Source organism: Haemaphysalis longicornis, unplaced genomic scaffold, assembly GCF_048455015.1.
Source record: "Haemaphysalis longicornis isolate Haplotype H1 unplaced genomic scaffold, Haemaphysalis longicornis Haplotype H1 scaffold_8, whole genome shotgun sequence".
Classification (NCBI taxonomy): domain Eukaryota; kingdom Metazoa; phylum Arthropoda; class Arachnida; order Ixodida; family Ixodidae; genus Haemaphysalis; species Haemaphysalis longicornis.
In genome coordinates this window covers 186,273,665-186,300,044 of record NW_027526445.1, presented here as the reverse complement: position 1 = coordinate 186,300,044, position 26,380 = coordinate 186,273,665, and the positions used below count along the sequence as shown (strand labels likewise).

The 26,380-nt window shown below is 46.0% G+C and overlaps 2 protein-coding genes across 2 annotated transcripts in view; one reads left to right on the top strand and one right to left on the bottom strand.

Annotated features, from left to right (window-relative positions):
- The window catches only part of Ser (protein serrate), a 118,309-nt gene extending 101,883 nt beyond the window's left edge, over window positions 1-16,426 (top strand). The window contains exons 7-16 of the mRNA XM_077681081.1: window positions 1,149-1,262; window positions 1,748-1,861; window positions 5,535-5,648; window positions 6,728-6,844; window positions 8,083-8,310; window positions 9,878-10,002; window positions 10,781-11,038; window positions 12,185-12,298; window positions 12,832-12,997; window positions 13,787-16,426. Coding sequence (XP_077537207.1) covers window positions 1,149-1,262; window positions 1,748-1,861; window positions 5,535-5,648; window positions 6,728-6,844; window positions 8,083-8,310; window positions 9,878-10,002; window positions 10,781-11,038; window positions 12,185-12,298; window positions 12,832-12,997; window positions 13,787-14,265 — 1,829 coding nt within the window. The 3' untranslated portion in view covers window positions 14,266-16,426. The remainder of the gene's footprint in view (window positions 1-1,148; window positions 1,263-1,747; window positions 1,862-5,534; window positions 5,649-6,727; window positions 6,845-8,082; window positions 8,311-9,877; window positions 10,003-10,780; window positions 11,039-12,184; window positions 12,299-12,831; window positions 12,998-13,786) is intronic.
- Window positions 16,427-16,566: 140 nt separating this feature from the next.
- On the bottom strand, window positions 16,567-26,358 carry LOC144149495 (UPF0669 protein C6orf120 homolog). The gene is made up of 3 exons (XM_077681084.1): window positions 26,089-26,358; window positions 23,074-23,339; window positions 16,567-18,457 (listed from the first exon to the last, which is right to left on the bottom strand). Exons 1-3 carry the CDS (start codon window positions 26,144-26,146, stop codon window positions 18,122-18,124), a joined length of 660 nt encoding a protein of 219 aa, XP_077537210.1. The 5' UTR covers window positions 26,147-26,358; the 3' UTR covers window positions 16,567-18,121.
- Between the last annotated feature and the right edge of the window lie 22 nt (window positions 26,359-26,380).

The following is a 26,380-nucleotide window of genomic DNA, read 5'->3' as shown; positions in this document are numbered from 1 at the left end:
CTCCCTCGATACCGTCTCCCGCCTACGCGTCTCCATGTTTCCGCCCCCCCCCCCCCCCCCCCTAACCAACCAAACACAACGAGGCCCTTATTCTTGCCGCCTTCTTCCAGATGAAACGCGCGGCTTCTCATCACTATCCCCGGACCCTGGCTGTCGGGTTGAAACGCGATCATTGAGGGCTGCTCCGCCCGTGGCCTGCGATGGCGCCGGATCACGCGTGCTCAGCCTGTGCGTGGGAAACTACATGCGTCGACGTAGAGTAAAGGCTGCCACTTCTAGAGCATGTGTCAGCAAAATGCAGAACAATGCGGCGTTAGAGTGCGGGATGCAGTGTGGTCACTTGCTGTCTTCTTAAAGATCAGGGTTTCGGACCTCGGGCACGTTTTAGAATAAAACCCGGTGGTTGGGACACAAAACATTCGAACTTGTGGTTGCAACCCATTTTGTTTTGTAATTTTTTCTCAGCGCCAGCACGTCAGTGCCTTGATTGCAGCATTAGTGAGGGGCTGTGTATTCGATGTTTCCTGAATAGCTCGTACATGTTACCAAGTTTATACTCCCCCGCCCTTAAAAAAAAGAAAACAGACAGAGTAGCACACACACAGATGGTAATTGGTCAAGGCTTGGTAGAGCGGCGAAACAATAAATAAATCAATCAATCAAGGGTTCCACTGAAGCTATCTGGTAGAGATGAAATATGGCGTAAAATATAGGACGACAGAAACGAACACAAACAATCAATTTCATCTTCACTATGGAAGGAATTCTTGCTCACCTTTTGTAAACAAGGCTGGAACTGCTAAGCAGAAGCTGTTCTTTTTAGTTTTGTTTGGCCAGAATTCATTGTTGCATCGAAATTTGAATCATGAATCACTCGGTTTCAATGAACAAATTGTTGCAACCAGTGGCAACTTCAGCCAGTGCTAAATGCACAGCTTCTCTGTCAGGTTTCCCTCAACTATTTTTCATCTCTAAATGGGAACAGGTGGTCTGCTATTCACAACCCCTCCCTTGGTAGAATTTTTTGGTTCTTGGCACATGAACCTCGCTGTTGACACTGTTAGCGCAGTGTTGATGCAGGTGGCGAGTAAACTGTCAAATACATGGTGTTAAGCAGTGCTCTCCCATTTTGCCTGACATTGTTGCAGACATCAACGACTGCGCCCACCAACCGTGCGTCAATGGAGGAACATGTGTGGATGCCGTCAACAGCTACAAGTGCATATGCCCAGACGGATGGGAGGGCCCTCACTGCAGCAAGAGTACGTTTGATTCTGTTCTCACAAATTGCAAACAGCTGGAAACGTTTTTGTCCCTCGCTCACTCCCCATCTCCCTCCCTCCCTCCCTTCCTCCCTCCCTCCCTCTCTCTCTCTATCTCTCCCCCTCCCTCCCTCTCCCTCTGTCTGTATCCCTCTCCCTCCCTCTCTCAATCCCTATTTGCCACTTCCCGAGCAAATTTTTTTTCACACAAGTACCGAAATTATAACATTTGCATCACTTGACGCACGAGCTTAAGGATTAACCAACTATGTCACTGCTGACTTGACACCTCTTCAAACAGACACTTCATGAGCTTTGTTAAACACAGCGAAAGCTGAGGAGAAGCTTGTTATGAACGCTGAACGAAGGTCGTTTAGGCAAAGCCAATGGAAAATATTCTGCGCTTGTTCTTACACCTTTCATAGTGTGCGGAGGTGCCAACAGGTGTCTCACAGCTGTTATCATCATCATCATTTCCTTTGCAGACAGGGACGAGTGTCAACCCAACCCGTGCCACAACGGAGGAAAGTGCACGGACCTCATCGCGGACTTTCTCTGCGAATGTCAGGGGCAGTGGAAAGGGAAGACATGCAACCTCCGTAAGTGAAACTTTGCTCTGAAAACTCTTGAAGTGATTGCACTTGAACCTGCAGTGCAGTTTGTAGAATTAGTGCCACCTAGCGTGACTCCTTGTGTGACTCCGGGTGTGAAACGTCGCATAAGCATAGGATGCAAGCAAACATGTAAATGTCATCTTGGTTTCTACGTCTTGAGTTTTGCTATGTTACCTTAGTTGTAACATTATACAGTTATTTATTATTTGCTAGATTAATCATAGTACTATCAGTTTTATCATTTCCTTATAGTTATGTAATTACTGCAGTTTACATACGAAATGTCAGACGGGTGTAACCTGCGCAAAGACAACACATCAACTGCTGTAATGTGTGTGGACATTGTACAGAGTGCATTTTTTCATCAATTATTATACGCAGTGTCTAGAGTTACGTCCGACGGAACCCAAAATTGAAAACTAGAGTTACGTCCGACGGAACTTTAAGCCAGTTTCTAGAGTTACGTCCGACGGAACCCAGAATTGAAAACTAAAGTTACGTCCGACGGAACTTTAGGCCCGTTTCTAGAGTTACGTCCGACGGAACCCAAAATAGAAAACTAGAGTTACGTCCGACGGAACTTTAGGCCAATGTTTTGAGTTACGTCCGGCGAACGTAAAGCATTAAAAAAAATTACAGCTAACGGCACCAAATACCATGACGCTCCATAGGTGTAATCTGTCACTTGTACGATACACGATGTACGATGCAGCGCTGTGGGTTCGAATCCCAGCTGGGTTGATGCATTTTTCAATTAAATAATTCAAAAATTTTCTGTACTAGTCCTTGTAGACTTCTTTCCATATCCAACACATGCAAGGAAAGGAGAAGGCAGGAATTAACAAAAATAGAATGTCTTGCCCTGGGCGCAGTGCCAGTTTGTAGGGTCTGCAGTTTGTGCCGAGAACGAATTTGCATGGGTCAACAGTCTTTTAACACATGTAATTAATTAGGCTGGGCGTCAATTAATATTTTAACCCGATTAATTGGCATCGATTAATGCGATTATGCATAGATGTTGTGTTGGTTTGGCAGAAAAAAGACCAAAAATAATTATTGATCAATATGCTCACATGCTTGTTCAGACACATTCCAGATGAGGTAAGTACGTTATCATCACGACTCATGATGCGGGCGACACGCTTGTCAGCTCGTTCGTCACTCACAATTTTCTAGAATCAGGAACATCAGCACCCGCCGTGAGTGCTGATGGCGCCGATTAATCGTGCTTTTCTTAATACAGAAATAGTTTATACAATGGGTTTTTTGTACCGTGTATATTTGTAGTTCTTAATTGAAATTTTGGCCTGTGGCATAAAAATACACGAGTTGAGAGGTACAGTCTAAGAGTTGTCCGTCTGTTAATTCCGCCGTGTACGTACTTACCGCGTTGACCGGGACCCGTCTGGGCACTTGTGCATTTGTCGCGGTAGGGGGAATAGTTCCAGGGGCCGGCCTTCGCCATGTCCGCGCATTCGTCACGGCGGGGTGCGCCTCCTCGCCCTTCCGCGCGCGCAGGCGCAGTCGGGTCCCGGTCAACACGGTAACTACGTACACGACGGAACAAACGGACTGCTACAGTCCGTCTGTTCCGTCGTGTATGGGTTACCGGGTTGACCGGGACCCGTCTGGGCACTTGTGTATTCGTCGCGGTAGGAGGATTAGTTCCGCGGGCCTGCCTTCGCCACGTACGCGCCTCCTCGCCCTCCCGCGCGCGCGGCGCAGACGGGTCCCGATCAACCCGGTGACGAACGAGCTGATAAGCGTCGCGTCCGCATCATGCGCCGTGATGATGACGTACTTATCTCATCCGGAATGTGTCTGAACAAGTGTATGAGCATATTGATCTGATATGTACTACTACATAATTATTTTTGGTCATTTTTTTTCTAAAAAAAAACACACAACCGAATAATCCATGCATAATCGAATTAATCGATGCCAATTAATCGGGTTGAAATATTAACTGACACCCAACCCTATTAATTACTCTTGAACCATGTAAATTGGTTCAAGACTCTTCAAGAGCTGTAAATTTTTTGTGCTTTACGTTATGCCAGACGTAACTCAAAACATTGGCCTAAAGTTCCGTCGGACGTAACTTTAGTTTTCAATTTGGGGTTCCGTCAGACGTAACTCTAGAAACCCGCTTAAAGTTCCGTCGGACGTAACTCTAGTTTTCAATTTTGGGTTCCGTCAGACGTAACTCTACAAACTGGCCTAAAGTTCCGTCGGACGTAACAGCTAGTTTTCAATTTTGGGTTACGTCGGACGTAACTCTAGAAACTGGCTTAAAGTTACGTCGGACGTAACCCTAGTTTTCGGTTTTGGGTTCCGTCGGACGTAACTCTAGACACTGCGATTATTATATGTAAATCATTATCAATTCATATATTTCATATGCATTAAACACAAATATTCTGGGAAAAACTTCGCTACATTTCAGCCTGTGCTACATAACCAACCGTACTACATAACCAATAAACAAGCATATAATTGTTATGCCTATTACGTAGTGATAGCTTCCATACATGTAGTCAGGAGAGCAGTCGGCTAAACATGACCTCAGCTAAAATCTCACAGGAAACATCATGCGCACTGCACTTTACGGAGATTTTAAAAGTGAATAACAATTAATTATTGTAACATCAAACGCTGAAAACAGCCGAAGCAACCACGGACGTCCGTGGAACGTCCGAAATACAGCTGAACATCCAATGCCCAGTTTGGACGGCCAATGTGTTGAATGTACATTTCGGATGTACAGCCGGTAAAAGGCTTGTCTATAACACAGCGTTCGTACTCTCAGCCCTATCCTGCCCCGCCGGAGCGGGATTTGAATAAAACTACTGCGGAATTCTGAAGTCTTAGCCCTTCGCTTTTGCCTCCGACATGTTTGGAACGAGTATGTTTCGGCAGTTTTCGGATGTAGCTGGTTGAAGTTGAAATCGCTGTTATAGACAAGCGTTTTACCGGCTGTACAGTGGACATGCAGAAACGGATGTACAAGTCCGAGTGACATCCGCCAGTGAACGTAGAAAGTTACTACGGAGCATCAAATAATGGCTTAAATTGAATATAAAATAATAAAAACATAAAATTGAGAAACGAAAAAAAAAACAACTTTGCTTTCAATTAAAAACATTTTGTACATCAACACCCCGACTTGTCTATTGCAAGTTTCATCTGTATATTTCCAAAATTAAGCGGCATTTTTTTTACTTTTTTGAAGCACCTCACCGACTCCAACGATGATCTCTGTGGGGAAATTATATAAGAATTGAGACCCGCTAACGGAACATGTGAAGCAAGTTCTCTGTGTTCATGTGTGCCTGTCTGCCCAGTAGAGCATTGTAGTATTCATTGTAGGAACATAAGCTTCTCCCTATGTGGTTCTGGAAATTTTTACTGAACATCCCAAATGCACCCAATTTTGGACGTCCGACTGGACGTATGGTAGTGTTAAATGCGGACGTCCCACGGGCGTGCATGTCCATCGATGCTAAAAAGGACGTCCTATGGATGCCCGCGAGCCGTAATGGACGTACGGGGGACGGCCGACGGACGTCCGGTGGTTGCTTGGGCTGCCCACCTATTGAATCTACCATAAAAAATTCTAAGGTTTCGGTTGTTGGCTCATTCTGATGCTGTCTTCCAGGCGATTCTCACTGTGACAGTGACACGTGCCTCAATGGCGGCACCTGCGAGGACCTCGGTGACGCGTTTGTCTGCCACTGCCCGGAAAACTACCACGGCCACACGTGTCAGATCGGTGAGCGCATGTTCCTTCCCGAAAGCTTTCAGGGGCGAAGCACCTTAGGACGTCGCTTTGTCCGGGGCTTGGCGTCCGTGTACAGTGTTGCGCATGCGCGAGGAGCATTGGATTGGATTGGTTTGGATTAAATTGAATTGTACCGGATTGGATTGGAATTGTATATACTGTACACACGCGTTGTCACTCATTTACATGCGCGAGTGGGCAATGCCACGGGTGATTTACGCTAAGAACGATCCCCAGTGCTTCGCCCACTCGTCATGATTCACTTCGTGGAGATGCGTGAATTTTTTGCTTATGAGATCTTCTTTGAGGAAGTCATAACTATATGACTCCTGCTGCTACCCCGTACTACCTCAGCACAAATTCTAACGTCCCCCTTTCTTACCGTCCAATCCTTCTTGTTGGCCAATTTTTCTTAGCGGCCACAACGGCTCAAAGAATTTGAGCTTTCTACAGCCCAGCACAATAGGCGGGTTCAATTTTTTGCCACAGCGGCTGCGCTTACAATGTTGGCAAGATGCAGGAAATGTTTCATGCATGCAACAGTTTGTGAATGTTAAAGGTTAACAGGATGGATTCCAAATTGATTCAAGGTTTCACCATACAGATTGCCTGAAAGCTTTCAATTGATTAACATCAAATGAACAACTTATTGGAAGCATTTAGCCAACACCTCTGAACATAGTAACTTGGGCCATAAACTATTCCCTTCTTTCCTGGAGCATCAATTAGAAATAACTGCTGTGGTGTTTTAATTTAAATGCATTTATTGTTTTCTTTGAAAATTTCGGACGACTTTGATATTGCTTTTTAATTTGTTACTCAGAGTGATGTTTTTCTACACCTTCAAGTTATATTTTAATTTTTGACGTCTAGCATTTTCTTGATTCCACTTCTTTTCTGCATTCTCACATTTCTGCGTGCTTGGTCCTTGCACACTGAGGTTGATCATGCATGAGCAAGTGGACTGAATTTTTGACCAACATTGTTTCACCCTAACAATAATAGCTAGAGACCTTAAAGCGTTCGCTGAACCCAGGTGCACTGATCCTCCCCCCCTTTTATTCTCCCAGCCAAAGTGAACAGCTGCGAGTCCAATCCCTGCCAGAATGGAGCCACGTGCGTCAACAGTGGTCGTGGGTTTTCCTGCATGTGCAGGGAAGGCTTCGAAGGAGCTGTCTGCCAGCACAGTAAGTGCCTCACAGGATGCAGGAGAGATACTACAACTGTCAAAATTTTCTAGGCATATCGTAAGCCTTCTCGACCACAAAGAATTCAAAGAATAAGCTTTACCTTTCAATCTGACAAAAATATTTTATGACAGTAAAAAATAAAGGTGTGTTCTCTAGCTTTTCGGCATAAACCTTTCCAGCCTTGTTCGGGACGTAAGCTAGTACATCGAATTTTTTGTGGCCTGTACACTTTCAGCTTGGCCTAGAAAATTTTAACAAAGGCTGTACGTGACATTCACTGTAACACTGCAGCTAAGTAAATGCTACACCAAAGGTGTGCTGGTGCATCTAGGTGGCTACCATGCCCTGCAGTAAGAAAAATACGCCAGTGTCACACCAGCGCAGCTCTGGCACCACACTGGTGTGAAGTTCTGAACATGACCACTAGAGGGCAAAGGGCAGCACTTTAGATGACAGCCCTCTAGCGGCGGCCACCCGAACCACACTTGAGGGAGTATAGAAGAACACGCCCTTTTTTTTCCGCCTGCCCTAAGCGTTTGTGGAGGCCGTCCCAGGCGCCATGCATGGTTTTGGTGGCAGAGAAATTTTTCGATGGCAGCCATAGCGCCTATCTGTCGGCTGCTTTCAGGGCTCAAAAGACGTAGCAGCACTTAGCTGGCTCGGCGTTCGCAACTGGCTTTACATTTCCCCCCCCAAGAATGGCGGATCGGTCGTTGGGAGCGAGGGCAGCGCATGCGCAGAGTGCTACTGGAAAAAGGTCCATTGTGCTCAAAGCATCAGCTGCATGACAGTACTTCAGAAAGATTCCAAGTTGAAACTGAAGTGTAATCCATCGCTGCTCTCAAGGTGCTGCGACTAAAATAAGAAAAGCACAACGTATACCCAGAAAAGGAAATACAACAAGAGCAAAATAGGCATGCTTTCCTTATATTAATACATTTGCAAAAGGGGCGTCTGCCTTCTGGAAAATCACCATTTTTGTGACCACATAATCATGTACTCACACCCAGATGGTATTTGTCACATGCAGCAGGAATAACACGATGAGGTTTTGCAACCATTATCTGAATTGCAGGACCTTATCCTGCATGAGAAGTACATCTCGCAAAAGCGTTCAAATAACCCACTTAAAACGTAGTAGCCCGTTTTGAACAAAAGTAACCCTAGCGACAGAACAGCTTGCCTCAGCACTTCCCGGTCTGTGTACCCCTAATTTGTCCTGTTCTACCTCGCAGATGTTAATGACTGCGCATCGTCGCCGTGCCACAACGGGGGACGCTGCATCGACGGGGTCAACTGGTTCCGCTGCGAGTGTGCACGTGGTTTTGCTGGGCCCGACTGCCGGATCAATGTGGACGAGTGTGCGTCAAACCCCTGTGCACCGGGCAGCGTCTGCGTGGATGCCATCGGAGACTTTGAGTGCCGCTGCCCGCCTGGTCGCACTGGGAAGCGCTGCAATGTTGGTTAGTGTGTTACTGGTTCATTGAGGACTTTCGCTGGGCACAGTGTTCCACGTGTAATTTGACTGCCACAGCTTAAAAGTGCATTGTCCATTTCCTGGTTTTTATTTTCTCAAGTAAGCGGTACTTGCAGAAAACTAATTGAACTTTAGTGCGTGGAAAACTCATGATGTTCACTGGTACCTGTTCTAGCAGCAGTAGTAGGAAATACTTTAGGTAAGTGATTTTTGTGGCAGCGAGTCATGCCTAAGACATTTCGGGACCTTTATAGGACATTTATGTACATTCCTAGGACATTTGGAAACCTTCATAAGACATTTAAAGACCTTCCTAGGACATTTAATTACTTTTCTAGGACGTTTAGGGACCTTCACAAGATATTTAGGGACCTTCCTAAGATGTTCAGGGACCTTCCTAGGGCATTTAATTACTTTTCTAGAACGTTTAGGAACTTTCCTAAGACGTTTAGGGACCTTCACAAGATATCTGGGGACCTTAAGATATTTAGGGACCTTCCTAGGACATTTAATTACTTCTCTAGAACGTTTAGGACCTTCACAAGATATTTAGGGACCTTCCTAAGACGTATAGGGACCTTCTTAGGACATTTGATTACTTTTCTAGAACGTTTAGGGGCCTTCCTAGGATGTATAGGGACCTTCCTAGGACATTTAATTACTTTTCTAGAACGTTTAAGGACCTTCCTAAGACGTTTAGGGGCCTTCCTAGGACGTATAGAGACCTTCCTAGGACATTTAATTACTTTTCTAGAACGTTTAGGGGCCTTCCTAGGACATCTAATTACTTTTCTAAAACGTTTAGGGGCCTTCACAAGATATTTGGGGACCTTCTTTAAATATTTAGGGACCTTCCTAGGACATTTAATTACTTTTCTAGAACGTTTAGGGGCCTTCCTAGGACATCTAATTACTTTTCTAAAACGTTTAGGGGCCTTCACAAGATATTTGGGGACCTTCTTTAAATATTTAGGGACCTTCCTAGGACATTTAATTACTTTTCTAGAACGTTTAGGGACCTTCACAAGATATTTGGGGACCTTCCTAGGACATTTAATTACCTTTCTAGAACGTTTAGGGACCTTCTTAAGATATTTAGGGACATTGCTAGGACATTTAATTACTTTTCTAGAACGTTTAGGGACCTTCCTAAGACGTATAGGGACCTTCCTAGGACATAATTACTTTTCTAGAACGTTTAGGGACCGTCACAAGATATTTAATGACCTTCATAGGACATTTAATTACTTTTCTAGAACATTTAGAGACCATCACAAGATATTTAGGGACCTTCAGAAGATATTTAGTGACCTTCCTAGGACATTTAATTACTTTTTAGAACGTTAGGGACCTTCACAAGATATTTGGGGACCTTCACAAGATATTTAGGGACCTTTCTGGGACATTCATTTACTTTTCTAGAACGTTCAGGGACCTTCACAAGATATTTAGGGACCTTCCTAAGACGTTCAGGGACCTTCACAGGACATTAGGGGACCTTCACGGGACGTTGGGGACCTTCAAACATTTACACTCTTTCTCTCCCTGTGCAGTGCTAGTGACCCCAGCATCGTATCAACCTTGCGAGTGGAAAGGCATCATGTACCCGGAAGGCAGTCGGTGGCAGGAAGACTGCTCGCTCTGCAGTTGCCATTCAGGAGCAGTGACCTGCGTTCCGGTAAGTGTTACCATTCATGTTACCAAGTGTTACCAAGAACGCAAGATGAAAATGTCTGTCTGCCTTTTCTTGTCTTATTAAACCTTGTGGCCTGCTATAGCAAGCACACACTCTGATTTATTAAATGAATACTAACGTAGCCAAAGGTGAAAGAATACAATAGTAAAACCTCTTAGTGGGTAATTTCTACAGTAGTGTATGCACAAAACTGCATACAATATCTGCGACTACTCTTAACAGGTGGGGACAGCTAGAAGTCAAAAGACAGATATGTGCCAAAGCAAATATCTTATGGATTGTGAAATAAACATAGGGTGTGAAGAGGGCGTCGTTCATCTGAGAGTGCTAGATTGTGGGAATCAGTAGTGTCCTGTAGGTTCTTGTTATTCCCATAAGCTCTCGTCCTAAATAAAGTGCTATGTAGATTCATCATCAGGCAAAAATACACACTGAAATTTCGGCACACAATCCTTGTATATACCAACCCCCAGTGCCAAAATACACCTGGTTTCCGTAGCTTAATTATGCTGAGTGCTAACCTCTCTGCGCACACCACATCAACAACAATATGAGGGAGTTCAAATTAACTCTATTTGACTGGACTTTACAAATGCTCAGTATGTGCGCTAGGAGTTCACTGCTTGACTCAAACCCAAGATTTTCAAACATTAATTTGTTTCAACCAAATGTTCATCACTTGTATACCTACCTGCTGTGGAATAATCCCCTTAGAGTCTAAGTGACAACTGGTGACCCCAAACTTCTCCGGCTGTTCCAGAGTGCATGCCCAGAGTCCAGCTGTGATCCATCTGGACCTCCGGAGCAGTGTCCGCCAGGAGAAGCGTGCCTGGCAGGTCCACCCTCGGAGTCCTGCTTTGTCAGGCCCTGCGCTCAGGGTGGCCAGCCTGGTGGCCACTGCAGTCCGCTGCTTCTGGGGCCCAACAACCAGTCCGCCACCTGCCTCCCGAACGCGGCCGAGCCAAGCAACACGTGTGCCAAGATCACGCTGCTCTTTGATCGCCGTGCCATGGCGCCCGTGAGTAAAGTCATGATTGTGACGATGTAACTCAAGTGTGATACGGTATATGGTGTGGCATGTTGCGTCTCAACTGTGATGTCACACAGCCAGCTTGTCATGACTCAAGCATGACATGTCATTAGCACGTGTTACATTCCTACTGTGACACATACGTCATGAGTCCAGTATGACACGAAGCATAACATGTCACAACTCAAACATGGTGTGCCACTAGCTCAGCATGTTGCATCTAAAGTACGTGTCACAAGTCAAGCGTCACAAGTCAAGTATGATGCACGAAAGTCAAATATGACGTGTCATAACTCACGTGTGACACATCACAAGAAAACATCCTACCAAATAACAGAGCTTTTATATGCACATCTCATAACATTGACCACAGCCGAGAACCTGCAGTTCTTTGAAAGAAATAGTACCTTGTACGTGCTGCTGCAAAAATAAGCACAAATTTTTGTTGCATAGTTTCTCTTAAGTTTACGTTTGCTATGTTACAATTTCGTGATATTTTTATAAATACATTTGTCACGACTGCTCGGTCTGAAAAAAGTAAGGGGACCAACCCCTTGTCAGGCGTTTGTAATTTCCTTTTCGTCAGCCTCCTAGACAACAGTATTTGCTGTCTGAATAAATTATGAAACACTGAAGTATCACACGTCAGACCTCAAGCATGAAATATCACAAGGCACACCAATGCAACATATCAACAGTGACATGTCACAACTTAAGCTTGCGTCACACAGCCCAGCATATCACATCGCAAGTGTAACTTACATAACACTGTACAATTTGACCTCTCCTGCAGCCCCAAATATGATATAAAAACCATGATGATGTGACGATAATATATTATTCTATTATAATCTATTATAATAATATATATAACCGTGACAAACAAGAAACTGCCTTACACAATGACAGTATTCTGCTATTAGTAGTATTCTGTTGTAATGTTTCCTCAGTGGTAGGAAGCATGTGAGTTATTTGAAGCGGGCCGTGACCACAGGCAGTCAGAGGTGACGATGATGGACCTAAAATGCAGTGCACCATTAATGCCGTCCTCACACCTGAAGCATTGCAACCCGCATTTTGCCAAGTTTATCCTGTGTTTGCGAGAACTTATTTGAGCTCATGTTATTTTCACAGGGTATCACGGTGGAGTCACTGTGTAGCAGTGTACGAAGATTGTCAGTCCGGCGCTCCATTGTCATCCTATGTGCGCAAAAGCTGGCCGACTCCGACAGCATCGAGGTGGCAGTGGTAAGTAGCTGCTAGAGCGAACGAAACCTCTAAATGTGCATCTTCATCTATTATTATTGTTTCTGATTTCTTTCTGGATACCCAAGCTAAACAGCGATCTCTCTAGATTAGTTGTAGCAATCTAACCTCATGGGAAACTTCCTTGAGTGATGCTGTTGAAGAAAGTCTTAGTCAGCCCCTAAGCACGCTTCCCATATTGTTGGGACTCCACTAAGGGTTATACGGCATTCAAATGTGGCTTTCTGATGCATCAAGCAATAAATAAGTGCGCCCTATTCATAACAAAGTTGGTGTCACTGACCAAATCAATTGAAAAAGTTGATGTTTTGGATCCCATACGGAATCCTTGATCACGAATCAAGGATTCCATATGGGATCCGAAACGCCAACTTTTTTCAATTGACTTGATCAGTGACCACAACTTTGTTATGAACCCACCTCCTGGCCAGACGGACTTCTGTTGAACCCTGGACTAAGTGCGGCCCAGTAATGTACTTCATGCGCGGTAATGTTCTGTTCCCCCACTCTTGCAGTTTACGCCCGACCGGCCGTCGGCGTCCACGTACGCAGCAGTCAGCGAGACCGCCCGGTCTCTGGCCGACGTGATCAGCCGGAAGCTGACCAACCACACGGCACTGTCCTCGGTCATCGAGGTCAAGGTCGAGACATCCTTTGTTGGTCTGGACCAGAAAAACACAGGTGAGCACTTGGCTCCCAGAGTGCTCGCAGTTTACTGAGCAAAAGAAGTGGCCAAGTCTGATTTTTTTTAAATGGAAGTGAATTTTATGTAAAACCAAACACAAGCCAAATGATTTTTGCTTTAATATGCGTAGCACTTATCCTGGCATGTTCAACATTTTAGTTGCAGAAGAGTTAAACAGCCGATGCAGAATTCACAGCCACGATTTTATAGCAGCTTGATGAAGCCTGTTTACCGTAATAGGCTGCGCCATTTACCGAGCACAAATTTGCTGATAACAGGGCAACCTAACATAGGAATCAGCCACCTCAACAGCAGGCTGTGTGGGTTGTCTGCAAAGCAATTAGGTGCAGTGCTACCTAATGTTGTCACTCGTACAATGCTAGATGGTCATAGGGGCATGCACTCATATAAGCGCACATTAATTTTATGCTAATGGAGGTACGGAAAGTGTAGTTCAACGATAAATATCCATGGTTTCCCTATTAGAGGTTTACAAAGTGTAATCTCACTGATGTCCGGCGAAAATCATAGCAGACATGCCAACTACGTTTTTCCAGCTCCCCATAAAAAATAAAATGTTTGTAATAATAAGCACTTATCGTAATTTGCAAAGAATAATTGGGAAAAAGAAAGAGTGGGGCAAAAGAAAGATGGTGTGAAGAGACCAAATGATAAAATTCTCTTCTTCACATTTTCGGTCATACTGCAAGCATTCTCAATTCCGCAGTTCATTCATTTTCTGACATCTTCCCTCACCGGTTTCAAAAACCATGCCACGTTTCCAGGGCGCAGCTATCTTCTAGCAGCGACGGTCACACTGGTCGGAGTGGCCCTGTTGGGGCTCGTGGCCGCACTGACCGTCTGGTTCCTGCGGTCCCACCCGAGCCTGTGCCGGTGCCCGCCGCTGCGGTCTCCGGTGACCGGCGCTGTCATACCCAGCGTCAGCGCCAAGCTCGACGGAGTCGCGGCGGAACCAGACAAGTCCAACAACCAAAACGAGGAGAACATGCGGAGGTACCAGAACCCGCTCCGCAACTCCGCTTCCGTCAACTCGGAAGCCGCAACGGCGGCTCCCGCTCCGAGGGACCCGCGCGGTGCGGAGCTCTTCAAGCCTCCCTCGTTGGCGGCCTCCAAAAACACAAACAGACTGTGCGACGTGGTTAAGCAGTGCCGAAAAGACAACCCGCTCAATTCTGCGACGGGATCCGCCAAGGTGTTTCCAGTGTCGGACGCGGATGTGGACGCGGTAGTGGTGCTCGTTTAATGACGTTGAGACGTTCTCTCGTGTTTTTATTTGATGTGCTCAATGACAGTTACCAGTGGTGTTCGGTGAGGGTGCAGCCTGAACAGCCGTCTCGTCACCTCGTCGACGAATCGTCACTTCCCCGTGAAGTGGGGGCTACGGGGTGGCCACCTAATGTCGCCGACGTGGAGTGGCATGAGTGTTATTCCATTATCTCGATGGTACACCTCTGGAAGTTGGGTCGTTGCTGGGTGTTACCTTCAGCACGTCTATATTTCTAGCAGTCTAAAAGGAAACAAATACATATTAGCCATAGTAAAGGCGCCTAAAATTTAGTCTTGGTAAGCCAACTCAATCTCCCCTGAATACAAAACCAAACTACAATGCCTGAAATTCGATTTTACGTACGTTTCAATATGTGCCATATGGTATTTATTGCCCACTTGCGCACAATACAGTTAGATCTCAAATGCTCAAAATTCGGCCTCAAGTTTAACATTGTCAGTTTCAGAGCTCCAAAAAGGGAGTGCTGTCGATGCCGAGACAAACCCGGGGTTGTGCCTTTGAGGAAACGGAATTTCGCTCGCTCCAAACATTCCCAGTGATGAAAAATCTCCTCCGTGCCAAGAAAAGGAACGGTTTTTCAACTTCAAGCCACAAAGACGTCAAGCCAAGTGCCGTCTTGTGAAGAGTGCTGCAGTTACAGCAGCAAAGGAACACAAGTGGCCTCTCACAAAGCAAGGAGGACTTCCTACTTGCACAAGCGCCCGACGCAACTTTGTTGCTGCCTCTCGTCGGCCAACGTTGAACTTTCGGATGTACAGTGTATCAGTGAAACTTGATTGGAGACTGCTGTTGAGTGCCAATTGATTAGACAGCAAGACAGAGCGATTCATTTAGAAGAGCGGTTCTTTTAGAAGAAAAAGCACATTTAGTTTAGGAAAAGTAGCATGACAAAATGTGTTCATTTTAAAAATTACGAGTGTTCCATCTGGAGTGAACACATATACATACATATATATATATTGCCAATTTTTGATCGCGGTTAGGTTGTGTCATTGCCTCATTTCAGTGAGAACGCCTTCACCTCATGGTATCTCCACATAGAGGAAACCGGTGCAATTACTTCATCTTTTTAACACAAGAATTCATTGTAATTTGGACGCACGAAAAACCGGTGAACTCTGCCATCGCATACCGGCGAAATATTTCCCAAGTTAGAAGTGGCCAAAAAAAAAAAGTGTTCCTAATTCGGCTCCTACAAAGTGTACCACCAACAAATGAGAACGCTATACCAGTAATGGGTACGTTTTTCTGCATGCCTCGAACCGTAGTGAATGTTTCACGTGTAAATATGTACATAGTAGCTCCGTATGCGACGTAATCGCTGCATTCTTTCCAACGCAGTGTACTGCCCATTTGGAGTGTCTAATTTATAAGGGAAGCATGCAATCCGCCCCATTCTCCCGAGCATTTTCGAAGTGTACAGCCCAGAAACAACACAGAAAGAAACACTCTTACTTCTTACACATTACGTCCAGTACAAACCACGACCGGATCACATTCCAGCAAGTACCACGCGCGTAATCGTGCCTCGCGTGAAAATATGCCAGACCGCAATCGCGCAACGCCGCACTAGTGGGCAGCAGAAATAGTATTTGACAGAGAGCGTGTTTCTTTTTTCTTCTCGAATCCCCTTTCCTTGCCTGGGATATATGCTTGAAACGAAAGTCTGAGCATGTGCGGAGATGTGCAAGCAAGCCTGATGTGGTGTCGCCGAAAGGCACGGATCTCCTGTGAGAGTGGGTCTCAGCCGCGGTGGCTTCGTCGCGGAGAGGAAGGACTCGGTGGAGAGACGCCGCAGAGGAAGAAGTAAACTCTAGTCTAGTCAAGAGTTTCCATCAAATGTTACGGATGCCGAATCCACAGTCCGTCCGGTGGAAGCGCGGGCTGAAGGCCTCGACTCGTGCCGTGCGCTTTCCGACGAGTGGTCTGTGAAGATTGGAGTGGCTCTGTGTTTATGCTCAGAAAAGCGTGGATGACGATGATGATGAAAAAATAAAAAAAAAGGCGTGTAGTGTGTATAGCTGGCTTCCAACTGCTTGAACCCAAACAGCCTGTCAATGCAACCTGTGTCCATCTGATGCCAAGCATTAAAAAATATGTTGCAAGCAGTTCTGTTGTTGTCCTTGCTTCCAAACACATTGCTCCGAAAACCACGTCCGTTGCACCGGTCGGTTGCTACGCCTACAGCCAGTTTCCATGGCAACCGCTGCTGGCGTCCGCATCCATCCTCTCGAACACGTAGCAGTGACGCTGCCGCAATGTTGTCTTTTTTTATTCACACATCTTTTCTTGAGAAAAACAGCGCGATGAAAAAGGACACACATTCAAAAAATAGAGGCAAGGACTCGCCAAGGTCCTTAAGCTCTAGTTTGACACTTTCAGTGCTTCGACATGTCCTTGTCACAGAGCTGACGGCCACATAGTGTAACACCACAGGGCAACGCGCACTCCAAAGCACGTAAAAACAAGAATATGCAAGGTTGTCACAGCCCAGCGACTACGCTCTATGGTCCCCAAGGTGCAACCCCTTGTTCACACAATGCGCTACAAAGCATTTAAACATCACATCCTTGAAACTCGCGTCCATGCCACTGCTTGTGATGATAGCAGAGTAGACTCAAAACTGGCTGGAAATGTTTTAGCCGTGTGGTTTTTCTGCAACAGCTTCAGGCCTTTTTCTTCCTTTTTTTGGCAAGCAGTACAGTTTAGTCAAGTTGTACCACTACCTTAATGACTACTGGCAGCCTATTATTGAGCGGCCCCTTAAATGCACCGATAAGGCAGCCGACGCCCCACAGGCCCGACATCTTGAAAGACAGTTTTTTCAATGGTCGTTCGTTGAGCGGTGAACACCACAAGACACATTCTCTTCTCCCGTTGCGTGCAAAGATGAAGTGATAGTCGTGGAACGTGCACTGGTGCCCTTCGTAAAGCACTGCGATAGACTGTTCACCTCTTGAGCCTCGAGATAGTCACCTCTCGAGCGTTAATATTACTGGACTAGAGCTGCTGTAGCAACTTTGATTGGCTCACTATATCTACTCAGAGTGCAAACTCCCGATGTGATGGTAACCTGTTAAACGGATATTGGTGGGAACTAATGGTTTAAGAACAGATATACTGGGTCCCCTTGCAGGAGGTGACAAGAGTTTTACTCAGATTTGCAGCCACGCTATGCGCGATTAGTTTGCGTTAACCTGTGCTTTTTATACCTGTCCAATTTCTGATTTTGAGACAGGCGTCATTTATATTATACTGTGCATCCTACATATGTCCGATATATGTCTTATCGATATGTTTTACGAAAAGACGTAGCAGTCGTTTCTCAGTAACTCGCGCTGGCTGTTTGAAACACTGTACAAGCTTGCAAACATTTTGTTCACTGTGAAAAGACATTGCAAACAACACAGACAGCAGTGGCTCCTACAACATGATGCACTGAGAATTCTTCTCTTGAAAACTATCACGTGGAGGTGGAAGCAAGTTTTAGACGCACTTATACGGTACTTTTGTTGGCTTCGCAGAGTTACAGCTGTTTGTTCGGCCCTACCAGTGTCCCTCAAATTGATCACAGCCCTCTCGGAGTTTTTTCTACAAGCCAAGCCCGAAATGTGGCTGCTTAGGAAGCTCTAATCCAGTCAGGAGCCACGATCTTAGTCAGGCGACAGTTCCCAACGGCTCATCTTAGGTGCGAAAAAAGCCCATCTGTGGGGCACCCCACGTACTGCAACAATCCACCGCGGAACGTCCCCACTACCTGTCGACTTTCACACGCGGTGCGCTGCCACCACACACCCCCACGCAGTGTAGTTCATCCCTGCAGGATCTCAAAGAGGATCTTCAACAGGCCGAGCAAGAAAGTCCACAGCAGGGAAATCTCCTCCGAAGAGCTGTCGGAGTCTTCGTCGACGACCTCTTCCTCGGCCAACGGAGGGGCCCTCCGCTCGTGGAAGTGGTCGTAGTTGTCGGGCTGGTGCGACTCGGTGTAGCCGTAGTCGAAGAAGTGCAGGTTCTCGGTCGAGTCGTCTACGCGCACTTCCAGCTCGTAGGCGCTCAGCGCGTAGGAAGGGTGGCCGTAGATGCCGATGCCGACGGGGCGTCCAAAGTGGCGCGGAAGCTCGACTCGCTCGTGGCCGCACGTCGTCGACTGCGGGGGGAGAAACGGTGGGGCAGGGAATTGTAATTACAGTTGAACCTCGTTTTAACGAGCACAGATGTAGCGAATAATTGGCTATAGCTAAGTAAATACAGACTTTGGTTGGTCACGCTTGATTTCAACGACACTTATTCCTTTATAACGAAACTGAAACTGTGAGAGCTGCACATGATATCGGATATAACGAAGAAATACTTGACCAGGAGTCTAAGAAGCTACTTGAAAAGAAAAAAAATCCCATTGTCTGAAACTGCAGAAGTGTGAAGGTCCTTTGTTCACAGACACTCTGGAAAACTTCATCCTGCTCAGTGCTATGAGTAGCCACCAGACGAAGATCACATCCTTCATCAAATAAATAAGGACGCAGGCCTGTTCTGCCACGTGAACTGTGTTCTGTTGTAATTTCACGTACTCATGTTCCAGTTCAATGAACTTGAAATGCAACAAGGAGAAAGGTACAGGTTTACCTTGTTTACAGGGGATTAGAGACCTTGAAAAAAAAACACATTTTTGTAACAGGTATGTTTGTGCGAGTGAGATTTTCAATTTGTTAGAGCCAATTTTTACCTGTACTGTTACAACAAATATCGGATATAACCAGGTAATTTGCTGTCCCTATACTAGTTCGTTATAACAAAGTTCGACTGTACGAGAGAAAATAGCGGGCATAAGTGAGGAGCACTCCTGAGGGAGAGTGACTGCATACCCAGCTACAAAGTTACTCAAGGCCAAGAAAAGAACAGGGCAAAAAACAGGAGAAAAAATGGCAGCATCTCTACTCAGTGGATGATGGCGAAAGTGCGGAGTACGGGGACTCGAAATGACATCCAAGTTGCGCCCGAGTGACATTCGATTTGCGCCCCGACTGTCATTCGATTTGAGCCGGGAGTTTCACCTTGATTATTCCTAAATGAAACTGCAACTCATGGCTCAAATCGAATTTCGCTTGGTTTTCGCTTCATCGGTGATGTGTGCACGGATGGACGTGGACGGACATTTGGAGGTCCTAAGGTACTCTGCACCGTTACAGGCAAGGGAGCAAGCCATTTGACTCTTGGGTACTATATCTCACGGTCGTAGCCCAATAGGTAAGACTGACGCTAACTCTGTCTCGCCTACCTGACACAGGCTCGAATCCTGCCAGTGCCTGTGTGATTTTTTGCAATTGTAAATGCTATGCGCATGGAGGCGGACGGACATTGTGTGGTACTAAGGTACTCTGCGCAAAAAAAAAAAAAAAAAAAAAAAAACCACACACACATAGACAACTGCCTGACTATTGTGCATGTGTTCCTTTGGCCTGTTTTCTTGCAATGTTTTTTTCGTAACTATGTTAAACCAACTTGCCCACATCAAGCTTTTGCTGCCAGCTGCCAAGGCACACTGAATAGTTAATAAGAAGATTCTTCTTTCGACGGCGCTGGCAAACACAAAATGTAATGGCATTCGGTGGGTGCATCAATAAACAAGCATATGCACATACATGCCGTATTTTTGCACGTGTAACCCGCCCCTGCATATAATCGGCACCCCCACTTTCAGCCCGCCAGGAAAAAAAAAAAGTCCTCCCGTATTGCCTGCACATTTAATACAAGAAAAGCTGCACCAAAGCTACTGCTCAAGCAACATATCACATACTATGTAGAAAGAAAAAGCGTACATTTAGCAAGTAGAATACACTGACTGCAAGGTGAAAGTCACAATTCACTAACAAAACTCAGTTAGAGGGAGGTCATGTTTTTTCTTCCTTGTCCAAGTTGTATGTTTTGCGCAATCATGGCCATGGAAGGCTTAGTCAGTGTTACTGTGTACGAGCTTCACGGCGCAACGCGCGTTGCCATGAAGCTGCAGTAAAGGAAAGACCCCGCGTAATTATTGCACCCCTACTTTGCCACTGAAATTGTCGCGTTTTTGGTGCAGGTTATATGCGCGAAAATACGGTACATGGTGTTGGAACAATAAATAAGCATCTCCAAAAGCTGTTTCCGAGCAGACCGCTCCTTTGTTCATGCTCAAACGTTATTACATCAGGGTCACATAATGTGGTCTATTTTGGTTAACCCTCAGAACGGCATTGGCACTTATATGCTTATTTAGAAAACCAGCAAAAACGATTTTCGCCTATGGGAGAGCTGGTGGCCACCTTCGAACAACCGCACTGCCCGCTAAGTTGATGCGAACAACCGCATCCACTGGTGGCAGCTGATCAAAATTTTCTTTTCGCCCCTCATTTAGGATGATGACACAGTTGTTTTAGAATGAACATGAACTTTAACAAAGCAATCTGCCCTCTTGTACACCACAAGGTGCCGTTTTATCTGGTTTCTGAATGAGTGAGTAACTGCTGTTGCATTGTCTGTGCTAAACAAATTGTGAAACCTTCATGTAATGTTTGAACACAAACAAAAGAGTTCAGGAAAAACATAATGACGTTCATAACACCCTGTATACGCCTCAAGCTTCGTGATGGCTGTGCCACCCGCCGCCGCTTCCCTGCGGCGTCTACAGGATGAGCGCTGCGTGGCCTATAGGGGCTCATGCAATGTTTTGGTTCTCGTTCGCTTATTTTTGCCTTTCCACACCACAAACAACTTGTTAGGGTCATGTCTGTACGCAAGTAGTAGGTTTAGGGCCTTTCAAAAAAACAGCTGCGTCTCGGTAGAGTGCTGGAACACCAACAAAAGCTATCTGGCGACGCGTTTCTGCTCACTTCCTGACTGCCCTCACAGGCGTCAATGATGACAGCTACACATCACCACTGTCACTTCCAAACACGACAGGCACAAACGCATTCTGTTGTCGCCTCGTTTAGACTTGATACTGGCACACTGCGGAGCTGGTTTCGTCTTACAGTGCATACAACGAATGCAGCTCCGTTTCGAATATATGCATCGTAGAAAAATCTGTTTGCGGGATGTGATTTTCCCAATACCTGACAAGGACTGGTGCCTTTTATGGGAATGTGAGCCACGCGAGAATCGTGAACATGGTGCAAGGCTCTGCGTTGTAAAATATGTGCACACCCACACCTTATAGCAAGAACCGAGGAAGGTTAATGAAACCACAGAGTAATAAACAGTGCACAAGTCGGGAGGAAACAGAATAGCTCGTACGGGAATGAAAAAACCCAGTGCAGCTTCAGAAATGCTAAAAATGTTCCGTTAATAAGCTTTCGCCAGGCCCAACTAGATGCGAAATGCACTGCTATTTTGCAAGACGCTTGTGGGGGGGGGAGAGAGAGAGAGAGAGAGAGAGAGAGAGAGAGAGAGAGAGAGAGAGAGAGAGAGAGAGAGAGAGAGAGAGAGAGAGAGAGAGAGAGAGAGAGAGAGAGAGAGAGAGAGAGAGAGAGAGAGAGAGAGAGAGAGAGAGAGAGAGAGAGAGAGAGAGAGAGAGAGAGCGCAAGGGGGGGGATGCTAAACTATCGTAGTGTCCGAGTGCGAAACGAAATGAAGGAATGAACATTTTAGCAATCACACCCACACAAGCTCACTTTTCTTTTGTTTTTTGGCTTCAACAAACAGCTGATCAGTCGGTGGACACATTTTCTGAAGTAGAGGGCAGGCAGTTCACAAAGGATATAAGGTGTCGTTGGAAAAGGTCCACCTGCTATGCCCACCGCCACCAGGCTCCTTGGCCTCGGGCACAACCCCAGAGGGGCCCAACGGAGGACTTCCACGGTGGGCCACTGGCGCCGTGGGCCCTGTTATCCGTGACTACCCAGGACCTCGTTTCCCCCTCTTTCCTCCTCTAAAGTGCTTTTTTTTTTTTTGCTTTCACAGCAGCCTTCAAGGGGTAATTCAAGTGAAACAAAGACATGAAATGACAACAAACGAGGCCTGCATTGATTGCGCGTACATGTGTGAATGTGCAGCTTATGCACGCATATGTGTAAGCCCATTTTCTCTTTTTCCCCGCCCGAACACCCTTTCCCCATCACGTCAAAGAGCCGTCCTACCACAAATACTTTTCTTCACTTATTCATTCACTGTCTGTGGAAGCCTTGGGCATTAATGCTAGCGGTCTAAAACTGCGACCGATAATTACGTGCGGTAATGAACGAGAACAAAGCCAGCACGGTTCTGCAGCGGCCTAAATGGCTGAAGCCAATACACTCTTCATTTAAGATATGCGTTATAGAAGACATGTTTCCGCCACTTTTCGAGTCCGCACCGCTGTTATACAAGCCCATCTATTATAAAGCTAGGAACGCACAAGGCAGCCAAAACGCTTCTACAACTTTACTTCAACCTCACTGTACACTGGAAACACGCAAAACCTGTCTAAGCTAAAGAGTAGTTTAAGCCAAACACGGCGTAATTTTTTTTAAGGTCCAATACCAGATTGCAAGCTAGAAGCACTTACCAAGACAATACTTCTCTGTAGATGGGCACGTATTTACAAGTCCTGTGATTCTTTGTAATTTTAAAAATGGTCTCTTAGATAAATTCTAAACATTGTTTTTATAAACAACAGTGGTTCGGTATCTTTTGGGTCAGTTACGTTGGAGGGCGTAGACGACCACCACATTTAATTATTGTTTGGCATTGCGCCGGAAGTTCTGGGTTTGTACCTGTCTCAGAACGGAATGTGGCACCACCAACGCTCACCTGAAGGCAGTGATTGTCCAGGTCGAAGGTCGGCTGCACGTTCCGTTCCGCCACGTACAGATCGGGGTCGCCCGACAAAGGATGCACCAGTATGGTGACCGCACCGGGCTTGGAGAGGGTGTAGTAGCTGTAGTTACCGGCCCCCACCGAACCGGACACCTTCTCGTGGAAGACGGTGGTCTCGCATGACGAGGGACGAGCGCACAGTGCCAGAAGTCCCAGAAGCAGTGGAAGCCGTCCCATGGGCTTGATACCTCGGTGGCGTTCTGCGCCAGTAACAGGTCATGTCAGTTTGGGTTCGGAATTCAAAGGGGCTGCGCAGGCAAAATGCAAGTTTGTTTTATTCGAAAGATTTCGTGTTTTGTATTGCCCCCGCGCTTGTCCGGAAGCAAACGATGCGTCAGTCACTGACAAATGAAGCAATTTAGGTTAAAATTTTGATTCTCCCGCCAAATCGCGTGTTCCCGTGACGTCTGCAATGACATCACATGTGCAGGGAAGACTTGTTAACCGCTAGTCAACCTAGATGGCCCCACCATACTGCGGCGGGACGTTTTCTGCCTTTTCTGACCGTATTAGTTCCTGGCTTGTTTTTGTTAAGTTAGAAAATAATTGCTTCATGAAACATGGTGTTCGCTGGACAAATATGGTCACGTTAGACACCGTCACTTACGCCAATCAGCCAGTGTCGTCTGAGACAACCCCAAAGCACTACAGTGCTGTGCAGCTAAAACAGCATAGTGCGTGCAGTACCAACAGCAGTACGCATCGTTAAGTCTATGTTTATGCGTACTTTCGCAATTTACACTGTTTACCCCACCATTCTTACTGCGATAAAAAGAATGTGCCCTAAATGTATGCGCAAAAAGCTCATTCGGCAAGCTTATAAGCCCTGCTAATTAGTTTGCTTTTGCTGCCTCAGCCAATGGCAGAGCTGGCACATACGACATCATAGGTTCTGTTGCGGGAGATGACCTAGTAGGTCGCATGGCCATTCCCTTTTTTCCTAAATATGTAGCTTATTTGAGCGAAGTTTACGTTAAAAGTGGGGTCAGTATGACTCTAACGAGACACCCTTTCGAATGAAACAAACGTGTTTTGTCTGCATGGCCCCTTTAAATGTACAGATGGCATACAGTCACTAGATACAGGCAAAAGCTGGAAAAATGTTTCAGGCCTGTTAACTGCTTTATTCATTATTTCTACAACAACCTATCTCAAGTTGACACCCTACTCCACATTGGGGCAGACATATACACAGGCTTACAATGGAGTGAGAGTTATCTGCAGAAATTGTGACACGTTTCAAATCAGATTATTCAAAGTGCAGTGATGGCAGACTCCACTTAGTAACAGGAGTGAAAATGCCTAAATCCATGACACTAGTGAGCACAAATTTTAAGTCCTTCCCTACGTTTGTTATACAGTACGGTGCAACCTGCATTGTTGAGGTAACGGTGCAGTTCCCTCACTCCGTACACACAAAACAATCGTCATTGCCATTGTCACAGGAAGATGATGACAAGACGCTAAATGTTAACGTAACTGCTGCCGTCATCTCCGACGATACAAGGACAGTCGGTGCCCACAACATTCATCGTCACTGCCATTACCATCGTCACTGCCATTAGCATCTTAACTATCATCATCGCTGCCTCAACGTTGACCAATAAGCTAAACACAAACAATCAGAGCTGTTGCCGTCGTGTTCGTGTGTGGTGTTTGCCATGACCACGCAGATGGTGTGTCACCGTTCTCAGAAACGTTCGGCAGTCGCTTTCCAAGCAGGTCAAATCGCAATCAGCTGTGCAGGAATCGCATTGTTTTGCAAACATGCACATCATCATCATCACATTCATTTTTTCATATACATCTGGTGTAGCAAGGTAGGCACCATTGCCAGGCTAAGCTCACTAGTACCCTTGAAGACCATTCTATCTCTCTTTCAGCAAGCATTCAACTGGGTGAAGCAAACTTTGTTGCAAAGGTTGTGCTGCCTGCAACTACCCTGGATGAGCACTTACAAAAGATATATTGCAAGTATGGTGACAAATAAGCACAGTGGGGGGACCAGGTGGCTTCCATCTTTACCAGTGGGCCCGCATGAGCAGTGAGTGTAGATTGTATTGGAGTCCACAACCATTTCTACGATCGGTGAAAGCTAGGTGCAATGCAAGCACCCAGGACTCCGTTAGACAAGACAGTAACGACTTGCCATGATTGGTAAAAAAAAAATGTACTCGGGCCAAATTAGAAGTGTGACAATTGAGAGGCCTCGAGAAATGTCAAAAAGTTTTGAGCAGCTTATACCTGCCCATTTCCTTAGCAGCAGAGTTTGGTGTTACTAACATCACTTAATGTGATGTGTGGAGAAACCCTAAGCGCCCCTCCATAAAAGACAGAGAGAGGTAGGCTAGACAGAAATGCTGTGCAAAGCTTGCTGCTGGAACAGCCTGGTCCGAAAAATTCAATGTGTTCTAGGGCTGTGCATGTTGCTCAAGCGAACATATTACGCTGAAGTCTGCGTTCAAGCCGTTTCCGCTTTGTATAAAAACATACTACTAGTAATACCTTTTTCTTTTTGGTTCGTTAAGACCAGAGCTTATCACGCTGACAGCTCGTAAGCACCAGCTGTGGTCTCGTCAGTTCTTGCCGAACGCACAAGCTGGCGGCAAGCGCACGCAACCTTGCACGAAGGATTAGCAAAACGCTTTTCTGCATCCCCTTTGTAAATACTGCAATTTATTGCGTCTTAGTGGCTACCAGAGTTTCTTTACTGGGCATTCTTATTACGCTTGAAGTTTGTTTACTATGTTAACAGTGAGTATGTCTCGCCCCAACTATTTTGACGCCGAGCCAACAGCTCGCGCGCCCGGCAGACACCGCGCCGGCATGTAAACCGTAAACAAGTCGTGTATAAAGTGACCGTCTTGCTAGCAGAGTCGATGGAGTAAAAGGTAAAGTCATGGCTATATTAGTAGGGAGTTGCCGACGAACGAAATACGTTTCACCCACCGTAAATTGAGCACCCCGACATCGTTGTAGTTGCGGGAGGTGCGACCTCAAGAGTCATGTCACATCACCCTGTTTGAGCGCATTCGCGGCCTCACTTTTCCTTTCGCGAAAACAGCTGTGTGGGATAAACTCATTATCAGCACGGAAAAACGCCCAACTGGCCACTTGATGACGAGCACAGCGAAAACATCACCCAAAACAGACGCAGCGGAAAACGCACGCTAAATTCCGGCAGACGAAGTAGACGAAGTTCGCATGTAGCCGCTCAACGGCTTGGTAGCTGTCTTCGACT